The following is a 20,927-nucleotide window of genomic DNA, read 5'->3' as shown; positions in this document are numbered from 1 at the left end:
ATGGTGTCCGCGAATCTAAACGATGTTGACCATCCTCTCCCTCTCCCCGAACAGCTCCTCGAAGTCTTCAGTCGATTGGCCAATAACGCCAAAGGCCTCTTGCAGGGTGTGTCCAAGGAAATCCAGCTCTTGTATAACCCCCTTCATTGTCACCGCATAGGCAAAGAAGAGTAACTGTCTTGATCCTTTGACATCGCGATTCCGCACCACATCCAACTTCCTGATAGCATCGACCTGGAGACGGTGTCAATTCACCCTGACAACAGTATAAAAACGAAACAGATCATACCAGCCGCTCTCGTGCCCTCTCAGCAGGAGGAAGATATGGCGGAAGAGGTGTCTTCGTTCTGAATGCCGCAGCAAGAACGGAGAAATACAGGATGATGTTGCCAACCATCTCACGCCTTTCCTTGTTGACTGGTAGTATAAAATCGCGACGAACGGTCTAAGATATGCATGAGCCAACGGTAGTGATGAAACTAGACCACATGTCGCATTACCGTGTGCCTGATGGAGCTCGAGTCAGGTACGAAGGCGATAGCATGTACTGAAAGACGCACCACTCCTTGCGAGACGTGACGCATCGCATACTGTGCAGTCTGTCGAGGATGGCTTGGAGACTCGTCAGGATAGAACGGTACGTTGCCACAGGGAAGGGCCCCTTTAGACGAGGCTCGTGCTGAGTCTGAGCCAGCAGTCCCTGCAGCTCAATTAGCTTGATTTGCAGGTGTAATTCCCTATCATATATCGTTAGTCTCAGAAGTGTCGGTCAAAGATCGGTGAAAAATCACATACATCGCCATGAATTCCTGAATCGAATTTGTCAAGCGTGCAGGCTGTGAAGATGGCAACAATGAGCCATTCTCGACGGACGACTCATGGGATTCATCTTCGATCACATTGCCTTCACTGTCAGAATATGAGTTGAAGGCTACTAGGCGGGTGTACAGCCATCCTATGTTCAAGCAAAAGCTGGAACGGGTATTGAAACTCAGCGACTAGAGACAGCACGAGTGACTCACTCGCCAAGTGCTCTGCCTAGCACACGTCTTGCCTCTATCGGCCACCAGTATCGCGAGACCAGTGCAGCCCACACAACACCTGCAAATGCCGTTCAATGCATGTTCGTTGGGGATAGGAGCTGACTATGATGACATACCCACAGTAACAGCGACAGCCCGATGAAACGCGACATGCGTTACTGATATATCCTTTTGTCGAAGATTGTAACTGAGAGGACGTATAATTGAGTGAAAGCACACAGAATGATGGCGAGGCTACGCGCACGCACCAGTAGAGACACGTCAAGTTGTAGGTGAGCAAGACGAATCTTGATGTCGTGGCATATACTGGCTTGGCAACAATGTAGTAGAAACACGGGATGGAGTAGAAAAATCCGAAGATCGACAAGACATAAGGATTTTCGGGAGCAAGAGACCAGATTGTCACTGGAAGAAACAATTGTGAATTGAGCCTCATCGGATTCTTCGAGATTCAAATCTTACCTGCGGTGGCCGCACCAAACCTATGCAAAAATAGTGAGTTATAGTACATGTTGCAGTAGATGCATTCTCTTACAAAGTACCCAGCACACGATGCACGCCAAGGAAATTCGTCTTTCGAGATAGGGATATCAGCAAGGTGGTCGCATAACACAATCGGGGCACCTACAGCTCCAATGGTAGGAGATATCACGACAAAGAACTGAACAGGCAAATCAGCTTAGGTGGGACAAGAGGTAAGAAAGACACTAACAGAGATCAGAGCCCATTCTCCACGATATTCTATGAAGACCGGCCGCGTTGTTTCCAGGAACGCAGGCGCAGCAAGGATGGCTGTCGCCATGCCTGCCTTGACAGCATACTTGAGATCTTGCTCCTTGAGCCGTGCGCCCAATGCCCACAAGGCTAGCTTGATCCTTCCGAGGAAGGTCAACTTGGATGGATCGGGAGTGAGGATTGTATTTGGAGCGTGGGGTTTGACTTTCGGGAAAGATACGCTCCTATGAGGATCTGGGACAAAATATGTAGCTAAAACGCCCTCAGTTACGTCTCAGCTTGAAATTTGTTCATACATACAAATTCTCTTGCCAAGACTGTCTTGTTTATGAAGCTTTTCTCGTGCGTTGTGTCGTGCGCCTCGTCTGAATCCCGAACACATACTGCCGACGCCATTCTTAAGTCGTTTCCACCAGCTGCCACGAGCCGCGCGTGCACTCTCAATAGTGCATATGCGACCCATGGCATCCACAAGCGAGAGAAGTTCTTTGGCGAACTCTTGCAACGTAAAAATAAAGCTAGCATAGAATAAAGGTCAGTCGCAAGGCGCGCCCTTGAAAAATTGTAGGCACTAACTAATATACCAGAAAGACATGCTCGCTGTCGCTACCGATGAGAACCTGATTGTCGTTAACCGCAGAATTCACAGATGCTCTGGACTGTGTGCCAGACATATTCTGGCTTCGATAGAGCCGCATAACAGCATGATTCGAAGTGCTCTCGAATGTGAAAAGGGCTCGTTCAATATCGTCCGAGAGCTGCTGAACGTCGAACAAATCCACGTCATCCAGGGTACCACTTCGAGGCTTTACAAAGGCCTCATGCAAGTGCTTGAGACTCGACGTGCAGATATTCTGACGAACTCATTAAGATCAGATGTCTAGAGAGGACTGATGGAATGAAGTTACTGAGAGCGCCTTCAACGGCGGACCCAAATCGTCCATGAGGTCACCGAACATTAATGCCGCGGCCTGAAGCATCGCAGTCTGTTCGGGATCCTCAGGATCACTGTCCGTCATTCTAGCCTTGCCGTTCGCCGCGAGGTTGGGATTCGCCTGTCGCTTAATCGACAAATTCCTGAGCATCACCTTACCGTCCCTGTGCGCCTTTATGAGGTCGTACTGAAGCGTCGTCCCGCTCCTCAGGCCGTTGAGGTGCTGACCCAGTCTCGTGAGACTAGCAATCGCATCCTCGTACGCTTGCCCAGAACTTTTCCGCGCTTCCTCGCCTTGGGCACCACTCGCCTTGCCTGGCCCGCCGAACATGGACTCGGACTGTGCTTCGACGAGGCTTTTCTTCAGGCTGGTAAAACTGGCTTGATGGCTCTCAACTGCGCGCTGAATCTTTTCGCGACTGAGATTGTTCCCCGGCTCCTCGAGTAGGAATGTCTCAGTGATCAGCCCCAGCAGTGTCGAGAATGATTGCAGCGTTTTCGTCATAGTAGCTTGCAAATTATTCGTGGCGCGTTGCGGCCAGAGGAGGAAGCAGACGGCATTTGATATCGTAGCGCCAACGAGAACGATGAATGAGACTTGCAGCAGCGTCTGGAGACCCCCCTCCTTGACCACTCTGCAGGTAAATTAGTGATGCATCAAAGATATGCTTAGATAACTTACACTATGAATAGAATGATCGCGGTCATACTGCAGGCTAAGACAGATTTCAGCCTCTCCATTTCAACGAGCATATAGAACATGCAAATGCCAACCTGTGTTGAAGGTCGGCTTAGCCATCCATACCTTCATCCATGCAACGCCAGACATGCCAAGCCCAATGAATGATAGAACTAGGACGTCTGCCAGCCATTCCCACCCTGGTCGTGTTTCGAAGAACCAAAACATGGTCATACTGCTCAGAGCCACGGTGGCTGCAAACAGCAGACCCATCATGCAGAACAAATCAGCCTCAACCATGGCACCGAGCGTCTTTGCGGGGTTGTAGTACACGGCGCTGAATGAAAGTCGGAGTGAGTATATGCGCCTCGTTCTCCACCATGGGGTTTGCAAATCACTTACACAGTGGCTACCATGTGGCCCGAAGGTGATGGTGCACTCTCACCAGGCCCATAATTCGTGAGATCAGCGATGAATCCGGAGAGATAAGGCGAGAAAGTGAACAGAGAGCCTATAAAGTAAGCCACTGAACATTTGAGTATATTGCGGTATACTGGCGGTATACTGGGCAACGTAGGCAGCGAATACCAAGGCCGCTTGCCACGTGTCAATTTGGCATCCGCCTGGTAGCTGTCGGACTCGTCTGGTGAAGATCCCTCTCGGGACGTGGAAGCTCCATCATCCTCTGATGAAACTACCGAAGGTTTGCTGAGATTGGAGTCGTCCACGGGTGATTGAACAGTCTCTGCTTCTTGGGGCTCGGGCATTGCTGATGTAGCTGGGTTGAGACCACCAGAAGGTGACACAGACGGTCTGGGCGGGCTGAAGCGCACGCCTTGCCTCGAGAGAAGGGTGCCTGGGGCCCTGCGCGATGATAAAGGATCATCGATTTCCATAAGTTGACCGAAGACACTCCATTCACGCTCGGATGGACGGTCGTGATGTGTCATACGTAACAAACTAGACGAGAAGTCGCGAAATCTTGAGATCGTACCGGAACTTCTGTTAGGTGGCATGGCCGAAGAAGAAACACTGCGGCTAAAGGTCGGCCTTGTAGAGAGTGGGCTAATGCTCTCACTAGTATTTGAGGGGACCTGCTGAGCTTCAATGGCGGAGGACGTTCCTTGGTAGTTGTGCAACTGTTCAGGGGAGCCAACTATATCTCTGGGTAAGCCATATAGAGAACCATCAGCATTTCGACGAGGTATCTTGACGGCTGAAGATGGAATATCCGGGGAGCTCTTGGCCTTGTAGCCCTTGGTAGGCAACATACTGGTTTTCGAGACCACAATTGAAGATTTAGTGAACTGTCACGATACCCACAATGACACAAACTTCTGGAGATAACAGTGGTAGAAACTCACATGCAAGATAACCTCTTCAACTTGATCCCAAGGCGCCGGTCAATGTATTCGTGAGTCGTAAACTTAGCAGGAGAGACACAGGGGGTTATACATTTCCTCGTGAGTAGTCAAGTAATGTCAAGCTACAGACTATGAGCACATGGAGGCCTTGTTTGCTCCAATTCTGAATGAGAGCTCACATTGAGAACGAAGTCCGTCAAGTGACCGCCTCGCCTTTCGGATGCTTCTGATGCTCAAGAACACCGAAAGTATTAAAATCGTCCTAAGTTGCACCAAAATCAACGGGTTGGTCCACAACGGCTGTGAAACCTCAGAGTGAACAGAGCACTACCAGACCAGCAGTCTACAGATGATGGTGTCTCGAACGCACAGGAGCGCCGCGGGCAGCTAAAGACCAATGTCACGTATCACGTGATTCCGTGACCCCGTGTTCCTCCCAACATAGTATGTGTGGATGCTTCCAACGGCTCTGGTCACATCTGCAAATAGGCTGCTTGTACCTACAGCCTACGGTCCCAGAGGACACGTACCAGTAGTAAGACACATGATACGAAACTCATCAGTACTGTTATAACGTGGCATGCAGGTCCGCAATCTGGTCTCAGCAGCACAATCTCGGGCTAGCCAACACATCTCCGTTGTACGTTTTAATTCCCATGCGATGAAGAGAAGGGAAGGCACCGTGGCCCTTCGCAATGTGTCTTTTCTTGCATCTTACGTTTTAATCAGTACACCATCGGTCCGAGCATAATACTACCGGAATGAATTTTGTGTCCGGCCTGCACTAACAACATGGCTCCATCGTACCGCGTCTTTATTGGTGCTCCATCGCCTAAGGATCTCCGCAATCCTGCTGTATCATATCACTGGCAGACTGTCTCATCCAAGCCGGTTACCTTCACCCTGCCACCCGCGACGCTGGAGGCTGCGAGTCGTCGTATCTCTTTACTGTACCAAAACATCATCTTCCGCGAATCCGAAGATGACGAGGAAGAAGGAGACGAAGAAGGGTTCGAAAACGCACTGAAAAAACCTGTGCGTGATAAAGGCCCGCAGTACGACCAAGGTATAATTTATTTATCTCAGTTGCCCTATAAACCAATGACCACTGTTGGGCTCACAGACGAGACCACTGCAATCACCTGGCCTCCTTCTGCCCAGGACTACACCGAAAGTCAACTTGCTTCCCGAGCGGCCGTCACATTCCTGCGCTCCTCTGCAGGCATCTCACGTATGCGCTCTCAGCTCGAGACCCAAGGAACCCAGGAAACAGCGTCATACAACTACTCCGACGCGTCTTCCATCGGGCGCTTCCCTACATTCCACTTCAGCTTGCACGCCCTCACGCCGCTGGCCGCACTCGTCGCGGGCGCGCGCGGCCCAGGGAAGGGCTCACGCAAGGTATCGGTCCTCGTAGCGGTGCTCGAAGTCGAGGGCCCGGATAGCATCCGCATCAAGAGGGGCGTTGACGCGGGCAAGCAGGTTTCCCTACTGAAGCTGATCCTCGGCGACGAGGACGGGACGGTGTGCAAGCTCGCCGCCTGGCGGGAAGTCGCGGAGAGCTGGGGCGGCGCGGACCCCGATTTTTCCAGCCCTGGCGTCAAGCGGGGCGACGTCGTGCTTTTTGAGAGTAAGCTAGTATTTAAGCCGCTGGTATAATCATGAATTGATTCCTGAATCTGACAGATGTCCTTGCGGTGTGGGATGTTGAGCCCGGGAAAGCTGTAGATACTGTCCCGGTATCGTTCACAGCATCTCCGCATCTAAAGTCGAAGTTCGAAATCTGCTACCGCACGATGCCCTCGATGCCGCAGGACAACCGCTTCCGGCCTGATCTCAGACTAGGCTTCAGCGACGCTGCCGTGCGCAAAGTCGCAGCGGTGGTGAACTGGTTCGAGGGCATGGCGGGTCTGTCCACTACCTGACCACCGCTAGCTTTTGCTCGGTTTAGAACCGCTCCTGCAGAATATCTGGCACAAAAACATCCACGATCCAGAGTCGAGTCTACAGGAGAAGCAAGCACAGAGGAGGATCAGAACGTCCTTCACGTTTTAATTTGTCCATCTCTGCCAGGAATGTACATCTTTTAGTGACTCCGCAATACTCAGGGTAACTAGTCGGCACTGTCCAAGTCAAAAAAAGTTAAGTAAAGAAAGAGTCCTGGGTCGAAGTCGAAGGAGAGCTAGCTCGAATAATCAATCCCGGCTCAAGGGGCAAGTAAGTAACGTTAGTGTGAGGGGACGTCAACGTCCGTCAGTCGAAGGAAGAAAAGTACGCCAACGAAAGCGGAAGGGAAAACAAATCACGAAGCGACCACGACACTACCCGAGAATGGGGATATACTGACTACAATTATAGGGTAGGGGAAGCGGAAACTATGACTGTCTAGTTCTACAGTAACATTAAGCCGGAAGTACGTGAGCAAAAAGCTATGACAAACGTATGAGGCTAGAGGGTACCGGTACGGATTGCAAAGTGCGAATATGTGAATGCAAATAGATGTCTGGATGCGGATTGCAGCAGAAGAAAAATGCTAAGGTCCAGTCCGAGCGGAGTCCAAGAATAAGAAAGTCCAGCGGACGCTCCGAATGTCCGACACTGAATAATCCATGTAGTCCGCAAGCAGCAAGCAAGGTCCGTGGTGGTAACAAGTCCATAATCAAGTCAGTGACGGCCAGTCCGAATGTGAGTCCGTTAATCCGTAAGCGTCCGTAAACGTGAGCGAATGAAGCGGGGTGACCAAATAATGGGGTAGCGAGCGTGAAAGTTCGTCAATGAATGTCATTCCGTACTTGCGTTGCCCGCCGGGCAGGCGGGCGAGAGAAAATGCAATGCCGTTGAATATTGCCAGGTAGCAGCAAGGAGGGCCGTCTACTTGCCCTCTAGTGAGCTTTGTACCTTGGCTGCCTCGTATCCTGTTACGGCCAAATACACCTATCAGAGGTGCGCGTGCAGCAGAGAGCAGGACAACGAGCCTAATAGCGGGAATCGAGCGCTGAGTTTCGTGAGAACGAAGAGGAAACCGCCGAGCTCCCCGCGAATCTCCATCATATTTGGTGGGGGCCATGACGCCTGTAGGCGTATGAGCTCGGACTCAAGCACTTTGGCACCGCTGAGCCAGCAAGGCTGCATATCAGGCACCGCATCTGGGGTGAGATCTCAATATAACCCGAATAGTCAAGAACGACGCACCCCGACGATCGGTTCGAGAAAGTCAAAGTCCAACTCCGCAATGTGCTTCGTGACGAGCATCATCGCGCGCGCGGCGCGTGCACACTTCTCGCGCGAGATGGGGTCGCGCTCGACGAAGGGGGCGTGCAGGTGGATCATAGCCGCGTGGGCGAGGCTGTGCACGACGATGAGCGTGAACTTCTCTTCGGGCACCGCCGCGCTGAGCTGGTGCAGGGGCAGCAGCGTCGCGGTGAACCGCGTAATCGTATGCTCTAGGACGCGGAACTCGTCCATCATCGTGTTCGATGCGGGAACTGTTGCGGCGGAGGCCTTGAATATCAGCGTGTGCGAAGAGCCAGACGTGGGAGGCTGCTTACGACGCATGAAACTAGAAGAGAGCCGATCGGCGGCCTCGAACAACACAGAAGCCTTGGCACGAAGCGCAATCGTCGAAAATCCTCCGACGAGGCTCGACGTTTGTGCCTGATGGGCTAGAAAATCGAAGATCGTGCCGTTGCCCGAGCTGCCTTCAAGATCGCCCTGAAAACGGACCCCAATTCAGTCTGGCATCTAAGTAAACTATGCACCACATACCGATTCGTACTCCTCCATGCGCTGCGGCCATGGGGTGGTGATACGTGTCGAAGGATGGTCGTTGTCCGGAATTATCGGTGGCCGCCGAAGCGCGACCGACCAGCACCTGTCAAGACTGTACACCTGCCAGAAAGTTAAAATTCGCTCTCCACGCTCAATAGGGTCCTTCTCCGGTTCAAGACTGAAAGTGGGCTCCCACAGACCTATGCCTGGGTGTGCGCTGAGCTCGTCCGAATCAATCTGATGGAGCCGGTACTGCAACGCGAGCGACGCTGCAGCAGACGCATAGTAATTTCCTTCGAAGAGCCGGCCGTTGGAGAGGTAATACATCGAAAGCAAACAAGATGCTTGGATAATGTCGACGACCTTTGTCGGGTACTGAATGGCTTCGTTCATCGCTGAGAGCGCACGCGACAAATACACGGGCTCATGTTCACATAAAGATTCTGGCCGTGAAAGGTAGCAGGCCCAGAGGTAGATGGTGTTCATCAGGGCTGGATGACGTTGCTCCGATGGCGGAAGCCCGAGCGATTCGCGCATACGACCGATATGGACTTCCAACCCACACTGATGCCGGTGAGGGAGAAAAAGTTCCAATCTGTACAGTACATAACATCAGCCTGGCGTAGCGGGGTGCGATAACAAGAACAATCGTACAACATCTGTGCAAGTTCGACCGGGGGTTCCTCTGATGCCCTATAAGCATCGCTAACCTGACTACCGGAGGCAAAGTTCTCGTCGGACTCAGTTGCTGTCTGAGAGACAAGACATTTGATTCGGGGTGACTCACTGTCATCTGGTCCCATTGTGCCTCCCAAGAAGAATCCATATCTGGATACTTCACCGTCAGAGGGCTCACCATGGTCGAGCGAATCTCGTCTGGACCGTAAGGTACCGGAGACGTGGAAGCCGAGAGGCTGATGTTCCCCGGAGAGCCATGGCTTGAGGAGCCGGAGGACTCTGAATAGTAGGGGGAAGGGGCATGAGGGTCGAAGAGGGTGACGGAGGGGGTAGAGGTCTCGTTGGTCTCGAGCTCCTTTATCCTCGACTCGAGACGTGCGATGTGCTCGCGCATGAGCTGCGTCCTGGTTTTGCCCTTACCATCGTCGTACTCGCAGCCGTCAGCCTTCTTCGCGCGTACGCATTGCTGGCAAGCAGGCTTTGCGCCGTCGCACCTCTGCGGCACGGGTGTGAGTGCGCGGCGACTAAACAGGAAAAAAATAACACGCACCATTTTGCGCTTTCTGCAGCGTAAACATGCCTTTCCTAAACGGAATCGCGGTCAATTGTGGCCAAGGGGGGAGAGGGGTGACGCACCTCTCTGGAGAGTGCTGGAGCTCGGTCCCGGGGAAGAGTTTGTGATCTGCTTCTCGGCCATTACAAAAATAGTAGAATAATTGGGAAAGGGGCGACACGGGGACGGCGCAGGCTGTGAAAGTAAAACTGCGGAGAAGCTAAAGAGGGTGAGCGCTGTCCAAGCCGGCTGCCAGGTTGGAAAGGATGGCGGCGGCGGCGGTGGGCACGTCGTTGAACGATACGACTGCGACTCGAACAGATGAAGTGAAGAAATCAAGAGAGGCACAGGCAGGGCATTATGAAAGAACGAGACAGTACTTGTAGCAAATCTGGTTCGCGGGGTAGACGGATCCGAGCACCCCAGCAAGCGCCGGCACTGCTTGGCCAGTTCCGACAGAGTACGGCGCGTGCCATCATGTTTGTATGTCCTCGGTCCCACCACGGCCAATCATTCCCGAACGACGTTACTCGAGCCAAAAAACATCTCAGTTTGCTCCAGAGTCCATCTCGCATGCTCGCAAGGCAGTGCCACTGTTTTGCACGATGAATACGCCAGCCATCTCCCCGTGGAGTCTCTCATATTCGTTTCACCGGTCAAACTCTAGATTTAAACCAACTTCCGAGCCAGCTCGGAGTTTACCCAGATAAGCTGCTGTTTTTCCCTGTTACCTCACCGTCCGGATCCGCGCACGATCATTATAGTCGAGCCGTCCCCTTGCGGCGCACTATCTGCCGCCCACTCTCTAGGCTCTCTTCTTGTATCTTCGCAACTCTCCAGACCGTTATATCGAGCTCGTGTATGCAGGATCGATGCTTGTCGATGAGTCCCAGGTACGCCCTCGGCGTCTATGCAAAAGCACATGGCGCAAGTCGCCGAGCCGACTCCCGACAGGCGCGGTCCCGGAGGTCGTGGTAATATATAATGTTCTCGGCATGCAGCGGCGGACCAAAGTTTAACTATTTCCCGGACTCGTCATTTTCTCCTTCGGCAGCTCGGTGTGGCTTTTTTCTCTCAGAGGACCGTCTCAATTCGGAAGTTGTCCGCGACCCTTCTCTCGGCATCTGCAACGCCTCGAGAAGCATGAAGGATTCCATCGTTTCGCGCAGAGCGAAGCTGCAGAATATTATGAGTCTTTATCCTCCCTATCTCCTTGACCGGGCGTGCCCGCTCTTCTTCTTCCTCGTTGCATGATGCACACTCCGCTTTACGGTTTGATGGCGCGTCTTCTCCAAAGGCTATGGCTGTCAAAGCCCTGATGCGCGTACGTCTTGTGTGCTTGCCAGGATATCACATATACATGCCGCGTGTCATCATTTGACCCTCTATCCGTGCGTTCTTGATACCCTACATTGCGGGAGCGACTCCCTCCAGCTTACAAACAAGGCGCTCTAAACAAACTTCCGGCACTAGCACCGTACCTTTTTAACCCGGTCCTCCCTCGGACGCAGTTGCGACATGACTAGACATACCATACGCGGACATGACGCGTCCTGCTCGCGACTGCTGCATTTCGTGAAGAAGCGCGTCCTGTAACGCTCCGCAGGACACAGTAGACAGAGCTCGCGGCACTGCTCAGCTATTGTAGCGTGACGATCAATCAGCGCTAGCACCGGGTGATCTGAACAGCGGTGCGTACTTTTAACGGAGTGTCAGAATCCAGCAGGGAGTCTGAGATCTTTGTCCCCTCCGTCGAGGCGAACTAAGAGATTCGATCCTCCCGCCCCGCGTGTGCGGAGTGATGCAGCTTAGCAGAGATGAAAACAACACACTCTGCGTGGCGTGGCTGTCGTCCGTTCTATCTAATAAATCTAACTCTCCAACATGATTCGAGAGGCAGCTAGCCCGGTTCGTGACAATGATCAGTTCTTCGACAGCGCGCTGTGGGGCAGTGCAAGGACAGAGCTATTCTATCACTCACATGATTACACTTCTTGAACTGCGAGGATGCCCATCTCAAGTCTATTGTTCGTCATGTCTTCTGCACAGCTCCGGCGAGAACAACACTTGCCCCAATGGTACCACTACTCGCGTTCGTGCTATATCCGCTAGGGTTCAGTATTCGTAATGCCTCCTAACGGGCCCTGCCGCTGCTGCGAACGTTCTCCTGACCTGCCGACTCGACCCCTGGGCGTTGGAAGCTTTAGAAGATCTTGATAACAATAATACAGTTACCCGTGCGCGTCTGAGCTTACTCTACGTCCCCGATCACGTCGCTGTAAAGTGTTAGGAATTAAATTACGCAGCGCGTGTGTACCATGCGCATCCCATACTCCCGAGCGCACATATGAGGAGCGGTACCATACTATCACGGTTCTAGGTAGCACAGTAGCACATGCGCGACACCGCTTCAACATCAGCCTTGTATCTTAGAGAACGGCGGGCGCGCCCAGGCGCTCGGCCCATCCACGGCGGTTCACCATTCCATGTTAGTGTACTCATAACTTGCTAGTGAACCGCAGCGTATGTGTAACCACCCGCCGCTCTACGTCAATCAAGATTCCGTCCCCGCGAACGGCAACCGACCGTGCAGCGGGTGTATACGACCGCCCGAAACAGCCGTCGTACCCGCCCAGGCGCGCGATGTGCACCGACGTCTTTACCTGAATGCTAGCGAGCTGAGCTGCCGATGGCGCACCGTACGGCCACCGGTAGCGCACTGCTCTGTCCGGCTCGCGAGGCAGATCATGCATCGATCATGATGCGGTTGGACCCGCGAACTCCAGTCCCGTAGATAGTAAGAATTTGAAGGTAGTAAAGTGCCACGGGCACTGGCTAGCGCCCCGCGGCGCCCCACGGACAGTCGGTGCGCTGCAGCTAAGGTACGTTTCGCAGAGAAGAACGTCGGATGGGATGTGGGGCTCGACAGGCGCGGAGCGGAGCGTTCATCCAGTGCATATTGTGAACGCAGAGGGTCATGCGTCTGCGCAGTATGCAGGTTCGAAGACTAGCCAGCACAAAGTTTGCGCGCCCAAGTCAAGTCAACACGGCGCAGTGGCAGAGAAGAGAAGTGCGGTAGACGATGTGAATATCGTCGTCAGGGCGAGCACCGGTAGACGCCCCATTATCAAAGAAGTAATAGTGCACCGAATTTCCTCACGTTTGGTCGCTTCCTTGAACATGGACGCCTAGAGAGTGTCAACAGGCGCCGAGCCTCACAAAGATGCAGAGCCGCGAACGACCACGCGCATGTATGATATTGCACACGGCATCCAGAACTAGAGCTCAAAATAAGATGCGGGACAGTGAGCAAATCTCCGGGAACACGATTGAAGATCCCCGTGGTGCAAGACGGATCAGATGCGAGATCCTGTTGTTGTGGACCAGTACTCCAGCAGCCCTCCACACACACGTCCGCCATCACGATGATCATGCAGCCGTAAGTCGATGCTTTGCTGTGCAACGCGGGACGGGATTGTGCACTTGCAGTCCGAGGTGTCCGAGGAGTGCGTAAGGACACCACCCTCGATGCACCGCAAGGTAATTTGGACGGTGCGCCAGTGTGCGTATCAACGTCCAGAGAAATCGATGACCAATCCGATAGAACGCAGAAGCGACGCAACAGGCTGGAAGGCATCAGCAGCATTGTTGGCGTCCCGCCATCGTAGCCAGACAGGTCTCACGAGGGGAGTGGAGATGGAAGCAACCCCGCCAACTTCGCGTGATAGTCCTAGAGTTCAGAATCTACCTTGGGATTCTAACAAGGCACGGGGAACTTGGGGGCACATGTGCCACGATCGGGAGCCAGTTCCTTCGACGCGCTCTCGGCAATGCTGAATGCAAACGCACGATTCGAAGTTGATTCTGTCATGGGAGCGCCACCATGACCCTGTCAGTAGAACAGCCGGCGGTATGGAAGTCCGAACATTATGCACCGGCGCACGGGTGATTTCGCGGAGGAATCTGTCTCGCAGTACAGACCCTCGTTTTTCTGGCATGGATTCTCAGCGGGAATTGCGAGATGAGCTTGCAAATGCATTTGCAAGCAATGCATGTAGACCTGTGCATTCATGACTAGGGCAAGGTTTATGCTCGCTAGGAGTTTTACACTTACGTCCTGAGCCGAGATGATTACACCCCAAAATGCCACCCCAAGTGGTAGAATTGCATCAGAGGTGATAGAAATACGGGAATAATTGATGTGGGGACTCTGGCAGTCTGAGTATATTCGCAACGCATAGTCATACGTTGGAGACCTTGCGGCGACGGGTATGAAGTAGGAAAGCTGTACGCAGATATTCCCCTAGGTCAATTTCAAAAATTCAAACCGGTGATGCGGAAGAAATTAGCGGACAGTGTGACCCCCAGAGAGACCTAAAGAACACGAGACACACCTGCAATACTCTCGCATAGAACATGAGGACACCCTCCGTCACGAACATGTCCTGCTTTCACACGCCTCCCATCGATGGCCGAGAATCTGCCCCGACAGCAGACAGTTCGCCTTCCAGCGCGTGGTCTGTGCCCTGAAGCGCAATGCATGGACGTGTAAAAGAAAAAACTAGGTGAATCCAGGGCTATAGACCGCAACGAGAACGCGAACATGACGACGGCCATTGAGAAGCAGACTGGAACTGTCAACGAGGATCAACAGGTACGGGGTTCTGACGCCGCAAGAGGAACGCGCGGTGGAGCGGGTCCTTCCCGGAATCGCCCTCGTCTCGGGTCAATGATTCGGATAACGGCTTTCTTACCCTTCCTAGAGGACAAGGGAAACCCGAACCTTGCTTGACTTGACAACCACTGTCCGATAGCTTTCATTAACGACACAGGGGAGAACGCATGGTCCAGTACGTCAATGACGGAGATTCGTGACTGCGAGAATGGAACTCGTTCTACTCGGACGGGGCCAGCAGATAGGCCGTGGTTCGCCAGCTACTTAGCGGTCAGATAGTCGGTCTCACCGACGTGCAGGGCCGGAGAGTAGATGGGTATGGACGTACGCATGTCAGGAACGGTCCTTGCTCCTCCTCTACGCGTTGCACTGATCTCCGAGTCACAGATCAACGTAACGTGCTGAAAAGGGCACCACCCATGAGTGGACACTCCAGAGCCGACCTGCAAGCCTTGAGCCCATTCAGTCCACCGCAGAACAAACATGGATGCTTACCCACTACTTGAATGCGATCTGTTCAGCCGGACACACGACGGCTCTATAAAAATGGCACCGGGGTGCCTGAGCAGTTTGACCCTACCATCCTTTCTTCGGCAGGAGCCAGAATATGTTGAAACTTCAAAGCTACATTGCCGTCCACGTATTGGAGAAGTCCCATTTCTTGTGATGGGTCTGGCCGGAGAATATCTGAAAGGTCGTGCGTTAATGCATATTCATCGTTATTAAACCGACCAAGATCACCGTAACACCTGCCGGATTGTAACGCGATCCGCGTCAACGTGCTGCATCTTATACACACTTCATGACAGAGCCACAATGTTACAGAGGAGATCATCTAGTGGGTGAACGAGTCCAGGACTACACAAGCCAAAAGTATTCGGCACGCAATCGCAATGAATCTCTCGGATCCGGAGTCGGCAGCAATAAACGGTTCTTGAAATCCTCTCGGAGTGTTACGGGCACTCCACCTAGGTATCATCGACAGCGTTCTGACTGTCATTAATTCATTCTTTGCAGGCAATCGGCGATACTCACCGATGATATCTTTTAGATTGCCAAGGCTCGTGGTTCCTCACGCCATCTGTGACCAGGCACTAGGCAAACGCAACTTGCGCGATGCTAATGAGCTTCTTTTTTTTGGCAAACTCCTGGACGCTGCTGGCCCATCGTAAAGTATAGAGCCGCCTCAAGGGAAGCCTGGGGATCCACGTACCGCTTCACGATTTCCCAGGTACGAGAGCCTTACAAGAAAGAGACAAGAGACTGCTTACTAGTAAGTTACTACAGACTTAGTCTCCCGAAGGCAGACCAATAGTGACCTTGCTGATGTGGGGAGGACGGTCACAATTATAGCCACAGACTTTCAAGGAAACTCGGCATTTGATTGGTCGACCCTAACCCTACTAACCCTACTTCAAGTTACCGCCGATCCTACTGGGCGGGATAGCTTTTCTCTCTTTATGCTCTGCTAACTTCTCACTGGAGACCTGTTTCTCACTTCTGCTCTGTGTAATGTTTTCTTTGGTATTATATAGTATCGGTTAATGGAAGGCCTAAGTCACTAGCATTAGGAGCTAGTGGTTTTGATGGCGAGTCCTTCAGTCATCAGGAAAACATCTCTCTTTCTTATGCAATAACTTAGTACACTCATGGTCTTATATAAGACACATAAGGACGAAAGGCCCATAAGCCATGTTCTTTCAGGATCTCAAAATTTATGTTTTGAGCAATGGATGTAAGAAAAAAAGTTCAAGAAGGTTAAAAAAAGAGAGATATTTTCCTGATGACTAGCTGTTGAACAGCCAGAGCGGAGTCGTCCTATCGTCCAGCGAGCAACAGTTCGTGAATTCTTATGGACCGTGAATATGTTCGTCCATCCTTCATACTGCTAACTGGTCCGCTACTTGATCAAAGTTATGCATGCCCCTACGTGGATCGTGGCTACAAGCATGTCTCCTCAAACTTAATGAGCAGTTTCCAGTATGCAAATACGATCACGATGGTGCATGTGTCAACCATAGACTCTGCTCACTGACTCACATTCTTTGATGGCAGTGTGATTATATAACTATCTTGAACAAATCCGATCAATCGCCAGTGTGCGAGCTGGCTACATCGCTGGAAGCATCTGCCTCGACAGCAAGTTCGGGCCTTGGGGGCAGTACGTCGTCGGACTTCTTGGCGTTCTTCCACTCACGGGCCGCTTGCAAGAACTTAGACGACGTCGGGTTTGATTGGCGCTCCTCATCTTTGAACAACATATCATCATCTGCTCCAGAGACTGAGAAATGCTGAGGGACGGGAGCCAGAACGTACGCGTACGTACCTTCCACGAATTGACCAGTCTCTTCATCAACGCGCCGTGTCACACATGGTACGGGCATCATGTCTTCAACCTCGGCGACGTCTGCCGGTGTGCCGCGCTCTTCTTCGAATTTTTTCCATACCAATAACAGAGCCATTCGCTAGAAAATTGTGAGCATGAAGAGTACAGATGGAAACAGAATACGGACGAACCTCTCGCTTCAGACTCTTCGACTTTAGATCTTTGTACCCCCGATCGAATACTCGTCTCGCAAAATCAACGTTCCCTTCGACCATCTTAACCTCCGTCTCTCCGTCTTCATCCTCCTCCCACGTGCTCCTCGGCGCGGGCATCGACTCAGCCTCAAACAAAGCATATGATATCCACACCTTTACGTGCCCACTCAATACCACAAGCCGCTCATACAGCGCCCTCGCCCGCTCCCGCTCCCCCTCTTCCACCTCGAAATCGATGTACTTCTTCCAGAGCAGCTCGGGCATCGACAGCGTCGATTGAGAAATGCCGAGTTCGAATATCGCACGGGCGCGGGCGTAGTCACCGAGCTGCGATTCGAGCTGGGCAAATTTTATCCATGCACTGGAGTTCGTAGGGTCATACTGTATATAACGGTTTCAGGTTCAGAGAAGGGCCGGGAAGAGGGGACAAGGCTTACCTCTATGTATCTTCCATACAGTGTGCGTACGCGGTCGAATTCACGGAGCTACAAATAGGTGGTTGGTGTCTGGACTCATACGGATAGTGAGAGGGCTGGAGGCTTACGTCGATTTCAAGCTGGATGTACCCTTTGAAGAGTGCCTGTTTAGGGCACATCCCAATTCCTGTCCCTAAGATCTTCCTTGCTGCTCCTAGATCCATGCGTCGAACTTCGAAGCGGGCGAAAAGAATCCAGAGCTTAGCGAACGTGAACTGTTTGTGCGGAACGAGTTTGAGCGCGGTTTGGTATACCTCGCGAGCCCGGGCGTAATGCTCACAAAAAGTCAGCCGGAAGAAATGCAGAGGCAGAGCTGGTTCACCTTAGTTTCTATCTCCTCGAAGAGAGCGTAATTCAGCCATAGAAAGATGTAGCGTCGCCAATACCGCTTCTCGTTTCCAGGGGGAGCCTGAGCGATAGCTCGTTCGTAGACCTCTCGCACACGGCCGTATGCTTGCTCTTCTTCCTCTGCGGTGGCATTCTCACCTCGCAGATCTTGAAGGGCACCTTCTTCCAACCTTGCATAGTTAAACCATACGTCGTAGTTTCGACTGTCGCGCGAAAGCTCTTCCTCGTATTGAATATGACGTTTACCGAGGACAGTCGCTTCGAGAGTAACCCGTGTACCGTGCTCTTTCTCGAATTGCGTATACGCTGCGTAGAGCGCGTTTGACTTTGATCGTGGAAGCCGCGATAAGGCAAACTACAGACCGCTCAGTAACGAATCGCCAGGAAAAGTGCTGATTTACGTTATAAATAACACGAGCCCGTTCGTACTCCTTTTGCCGAGCCTCCATCTTTGCAAAGGCACTGAATACAGCCTGAGCGTTCTCAATTTGCTCTTCTTCGTCTCTAAAACACCCGAGGGCAGTCTGGAATACCTCTCTTGCTTTGGTCAGATTACCGCGTTCTTCTTCAAATTTGCCCCACTTGACCCATACACGGGACTCTGGCCGGACTGCAACCCAGGACTCATAGATCGCGCTTGCCCGGTCATGTTCTTCATAACGCTGCTCAAACTTTATATATGCCTGCCATGCCTTGTCATCCGGCTCCCACTGCATCCATCTCTCGAATACCTGCCGTGCGCCGGGGATATTCTGGAGCAGCTCCTCAAGGTAGGCGTATCTGTACCACAGCTGGTCTACGCGGGGGAGAAGAGTGACAGCGCGATCAAAGAGGTTGCGCGCATGCTGGACGTTGCGGGACTTTAGCTCCATATCAGTATAGCTGAGCCACAGTTTGACGTCTCGTGGATCCACATCCAAAGCTCGCTCAAAGACAGAACGTGCCCGAGGAAACTCATTTTGGCTTGCTTCCCAGTTTCCATACTGCAGCCATTCTTTGCTGTTGAAACGGTCACGTCGTTGTTTGGGAGATGGAAGCAGGAGGACGTACATGTTTCCCCCGGTTTGTCTGATCCTCTTTTCGAATTCCTCCCGCTTTCTACCTCGGTACTCATGCAGCTCTTCAACGTCCTCTACGCGCTGTCTTGGGGAGCGGAATTGGGACTCCTGGCGTTCTTGGGCATCTCGGAGCAGTTGTTCGGCTGTTACTTGAAATGCTGCGGGCGCGCAATTCTTAATGCGAGGTGCTCTTCCATCTTGCATCCTGGAGAAGGGTGGGCTGATGGTGTCGCCGTGTCTCAAGTTCTGTTAGGTATTGAGGCCGTGAGAGATAATGGAGGGAAAGCAAGCACGCCACACACAAACGGTTCCTGTCAATCCGCCACTGCACGTGAGAACTTGAAAGCGTTACATTGCGTGACGGAAATTCTTAGAAAGGCAGTTCGTATGCTCACATTTCGGACATAGGGTATATCATGGGGTACTACAAACTCGGTTGCAGGCGTGGTGGCCCCCACTGGGGACCCCCCGCGTGACGAAGCGAAGGTCACCACTTCTCCAGTATACGCCCGTCAGGATTCCGGCATGCAGATCTTGCCTCGTTTGGCGTCGCGTGACAGATATGGAGAGCGCGCGGCCGCGTAAGGGAATTCGTGACGCGTGCAGGTAACATGACCGTGAGGAGCGGCTCTCGCGCTGCAAGTGCTCATAGGCTCCGTCTCAGACGTGCACGGAATTCATGCGATCTCGAACGGACACACTCCCGCTTAGATTTCTGAGTGAGATGTAGCCTCCTTGTTCCAGAACATGCAGATTGAAACAGAGAATCCATACTGGAAATGTCCCTCTTGCTCGTTGAATACAACAAAACAAGGGCACAAATCAGCTCCGGCGGCGCTCAAGTTTCTCGAGGCAATGAGGATTAGCGAATTTATTGTCTTCAGCGCCCTGACAAATGGCCCCCAAATGGTACTGCCGGCCTGCGTGGCTGAAGGATGGGGTACGTGTTCGCAGACCGATGCGACAACTCACTGATGTCTCAGGCAGTTCGAGCGGCAGGCGGAGTCACTGGACATCTCGACGCCGCTTGGCGCGTGGCACTACGCGACAGTACCCTGTCGGATTGCGTTGATGCAGTCGGAGCGGCTCCTGGCGCGCTATCGCGATGTGCACGAGGAGCTCATCGCATCTCAGAAGAAGACGGATGGAGGATCTACGAAGAAACGGAGGATAACGCAGCAACGTGATGAACTTGTTGCTGCCAAAGAGGCAGTGCGGCCGCCATCATCCAAGGACTTGAAAAGCAAAAACTATGTGAATCCAGAGCTTTACCGCAACAACAACGCGAACATGACGACGGCCATTAAGAAGCAGACTAGAACTATCAACGAGGATCGACAGGTGCGGGTTTCTCATGCCGCACGAGGAACGCACGGCGGAACGGGTTCTTCCCGGAATCGCCCTCCTCTAGCGTCACTGATTCAGATAACGGCCTTTATACCCTTTCTAGCGGACAAGGGAAATTAGAAGCTTGACGTTCTTGACAATCACTATCCAATAGCTTTCATTAGCGACGGAGAAGGTATGGTCCAGTACGTCAATGACAGAGAGTCGTTGCTGGGAGAATGGAACTCGTTCTACCCAGATGGGGCCAGCAGATAGGCCGTGGCTCGCAGGCCATTTAGCGGTTGAATAGTTGGCCTCACCGATATGAAGGGTCGAAGGGTGGATGGGGTATGGACGCACGCATGTCGGGAACGGTCCTTGCTCCTCCTCTACACGTTGCACTGACCTCCGAGTCATAGATCAACGTAACGTGCTGAAGAGGGCACCACCCGTGATTGGACACTTCCGAGCCGACCTGTAAGCCTTGAGCCCATTCAGTCCACTGCAAAACAAACATGGATGCTTACCCACTACTTGAATGCGATCTGTACAGGCAGACACATGACGGCCCTATAAAGATGGGTACCTGAGCACTCTATCATCCTTTCTTCGGCAGGAGCCAGAATATGTTGAAACTTCAAAGCTGCATTGCCGTCCCACGTATGGAGAAGTCTCATTTCGTGTGATGGGTCTGGCCTGAGAAAAGGGTCATGCATTAATGCATATTCACCGTTATCAAACCAACCAAG

At 52.5% G+C, this 20,927-nt stretch overlaps 6 protein-coding genes across 6 annotated transcripts; 3 read left to right on the top strand and 3 right to left on the bottom strand.

The window, feature by feature from the left end:
• Positions 1–15: 15 nt before the first annotated feature.
• Positions 16–4,662, bottom strand: SCP_0302230 (hypothetical protein; the record flags this gene model as incomplete). The annotated part of the gene is made up of 18 exons (XM_027755620.1): positions 16–234; positions 290–445; positions 501–507; positions 561–737; positions 796–972; positions 1,023–1,101; positions 1,160–1,230; positions 1,292–1,448; positions 1,506–1,525; positions 1,579–1,616; positions 1,672–1,704; positions 1,756–2,030; positions 2,079–2,296; positions 2,355–2,632; positions 2,687–3,347; positions 3,395–3,428; positions 3,487–3,728; positions 3,794–4,662. 18 exons carry the CDS (start codon positions 4,660–4,662, stop codon positions 16–18), a joined length of 3,711 nt encoding a protein of 1,236 aa, XP_027611421.1.
• Positions 4,663–5,547: 885 nt separating this feature from the next.
• On the top strand, positions 5,548–6,680 carry SCP_0302220 (predicted protein; the record flags this gene model as incomplete). The annotated part of the gene is made up of 3 exons (XM_027755619.1): positions 5,548–5,821; positions 5,879–6,385; positions 6,442–6,680. The coding sequence occupies 3 exons, from the start codon at positions 5,548–5,550 to the stop codon at positions 6,678–6,680; spliced, it is 1,020 nt and encodes a 339-aa protein (XP_027611420.1).
• Positions 6,681–7,626: 946 nt separating this feature from the next.
• SCP_0302210 (hypothetical protein) lies at positions 7,627–9,898 on the bottom strand (the record flags this gene model as incomplete). Its single annotated transcript, XM_027755618.1, has 9 exons — positions 7,627–7,670; positions 7,731–7,881; positions 7,948–8,240; positions 8,304–8,466; positions 8,521–9,118; positions 9,178–9,254; positions 9,311–9,697; positions 9,752–9,786; positions 9,838–9,898. The coding sequence occupies 9 exons, from the start codon at positions 9,896–9,898 to the stop codon at positions 7,627–7,629; spliced, it is 1,809 nt and encodes a 602-aa protein (XP_027611419.1).
• Positions 9,899–15,231: 5,333 nt separating this feature from the next.
• Positions 15,232–15,601, top strand: SCP_0302200 (hypothetical protein; the record flags this gene model as incomplete). Its single annotated transcript, XM_027755617.1, has 2 exons — positions 15,232–15,401; positions 15,481–15,601. 2 exons carry the CDS (start codon positions 15,232–15,234, stop codon positions 15,599–15,601), a joined length of 291 nt encoding a protein of 96 aa, XP_027611418.1.
• Positions 15,602–16,516: 915 nt separating this feature from the next.
• SCP_0302190 (Pre-mRNA-splicing factor CLF1) lies at positions 16,517–19,056 on the bottom strand (the record flags this gene model as incomplete). The annotated part of the gene is made up of 8 exons (XM_027755616.1): positions 16,517–16,698; positions 16,756–16,894; positions 16,947–17,351; positions 17,408–17,455; positions 17,515–17,721; positions 17,769–18,149; positions 18,196–18,793; positions 18,845–19,056. 8 exons carry the CDS (start codon positions 19,054–19,056, stop codon positions 16,517–16,519), a joined length of 2,172 nt encoding a protein of 723 aa, XP_027611417.1.
• Positions 19,057–19,747: 691 nt separating this feature from the next.
• On the top strand, positions 19,748–20,319 carry SCP_0302180 (hypothetical protein; the record flags this gene model as incomplete). Its single annotated transcript, XM_027755615.1, has 2 exons — positions 19,748–19,792; positions 19,840–20,319. The coding sequence occupies 2 exons, from the start codon at positions 19,748–19,750 to the stop codon at positions 20,317–20,319; spliced, it is 525 nt and encodes a 174-aa protein (XP_027611416.1).
• Positions 20,320–20,927: the final 608 nt, after the last annotated feature.

This window comes from Sparassis crispa, assembly GCF_003851025.1.
Source record: "Sparassis crispa DNA, contig_000002F, whole genome shotgun sequence".
NCBI lineage: Eukaryota > Fungi > Basidiomycota > Agaricomycetes > Polyporales > Sparassidaceae > Sparassis > Sparassis crispa.
Note: the sequence above shows the minus strand (reverse complement) of the source record. Positions and strands in the feature narration are given on the sequence as shown.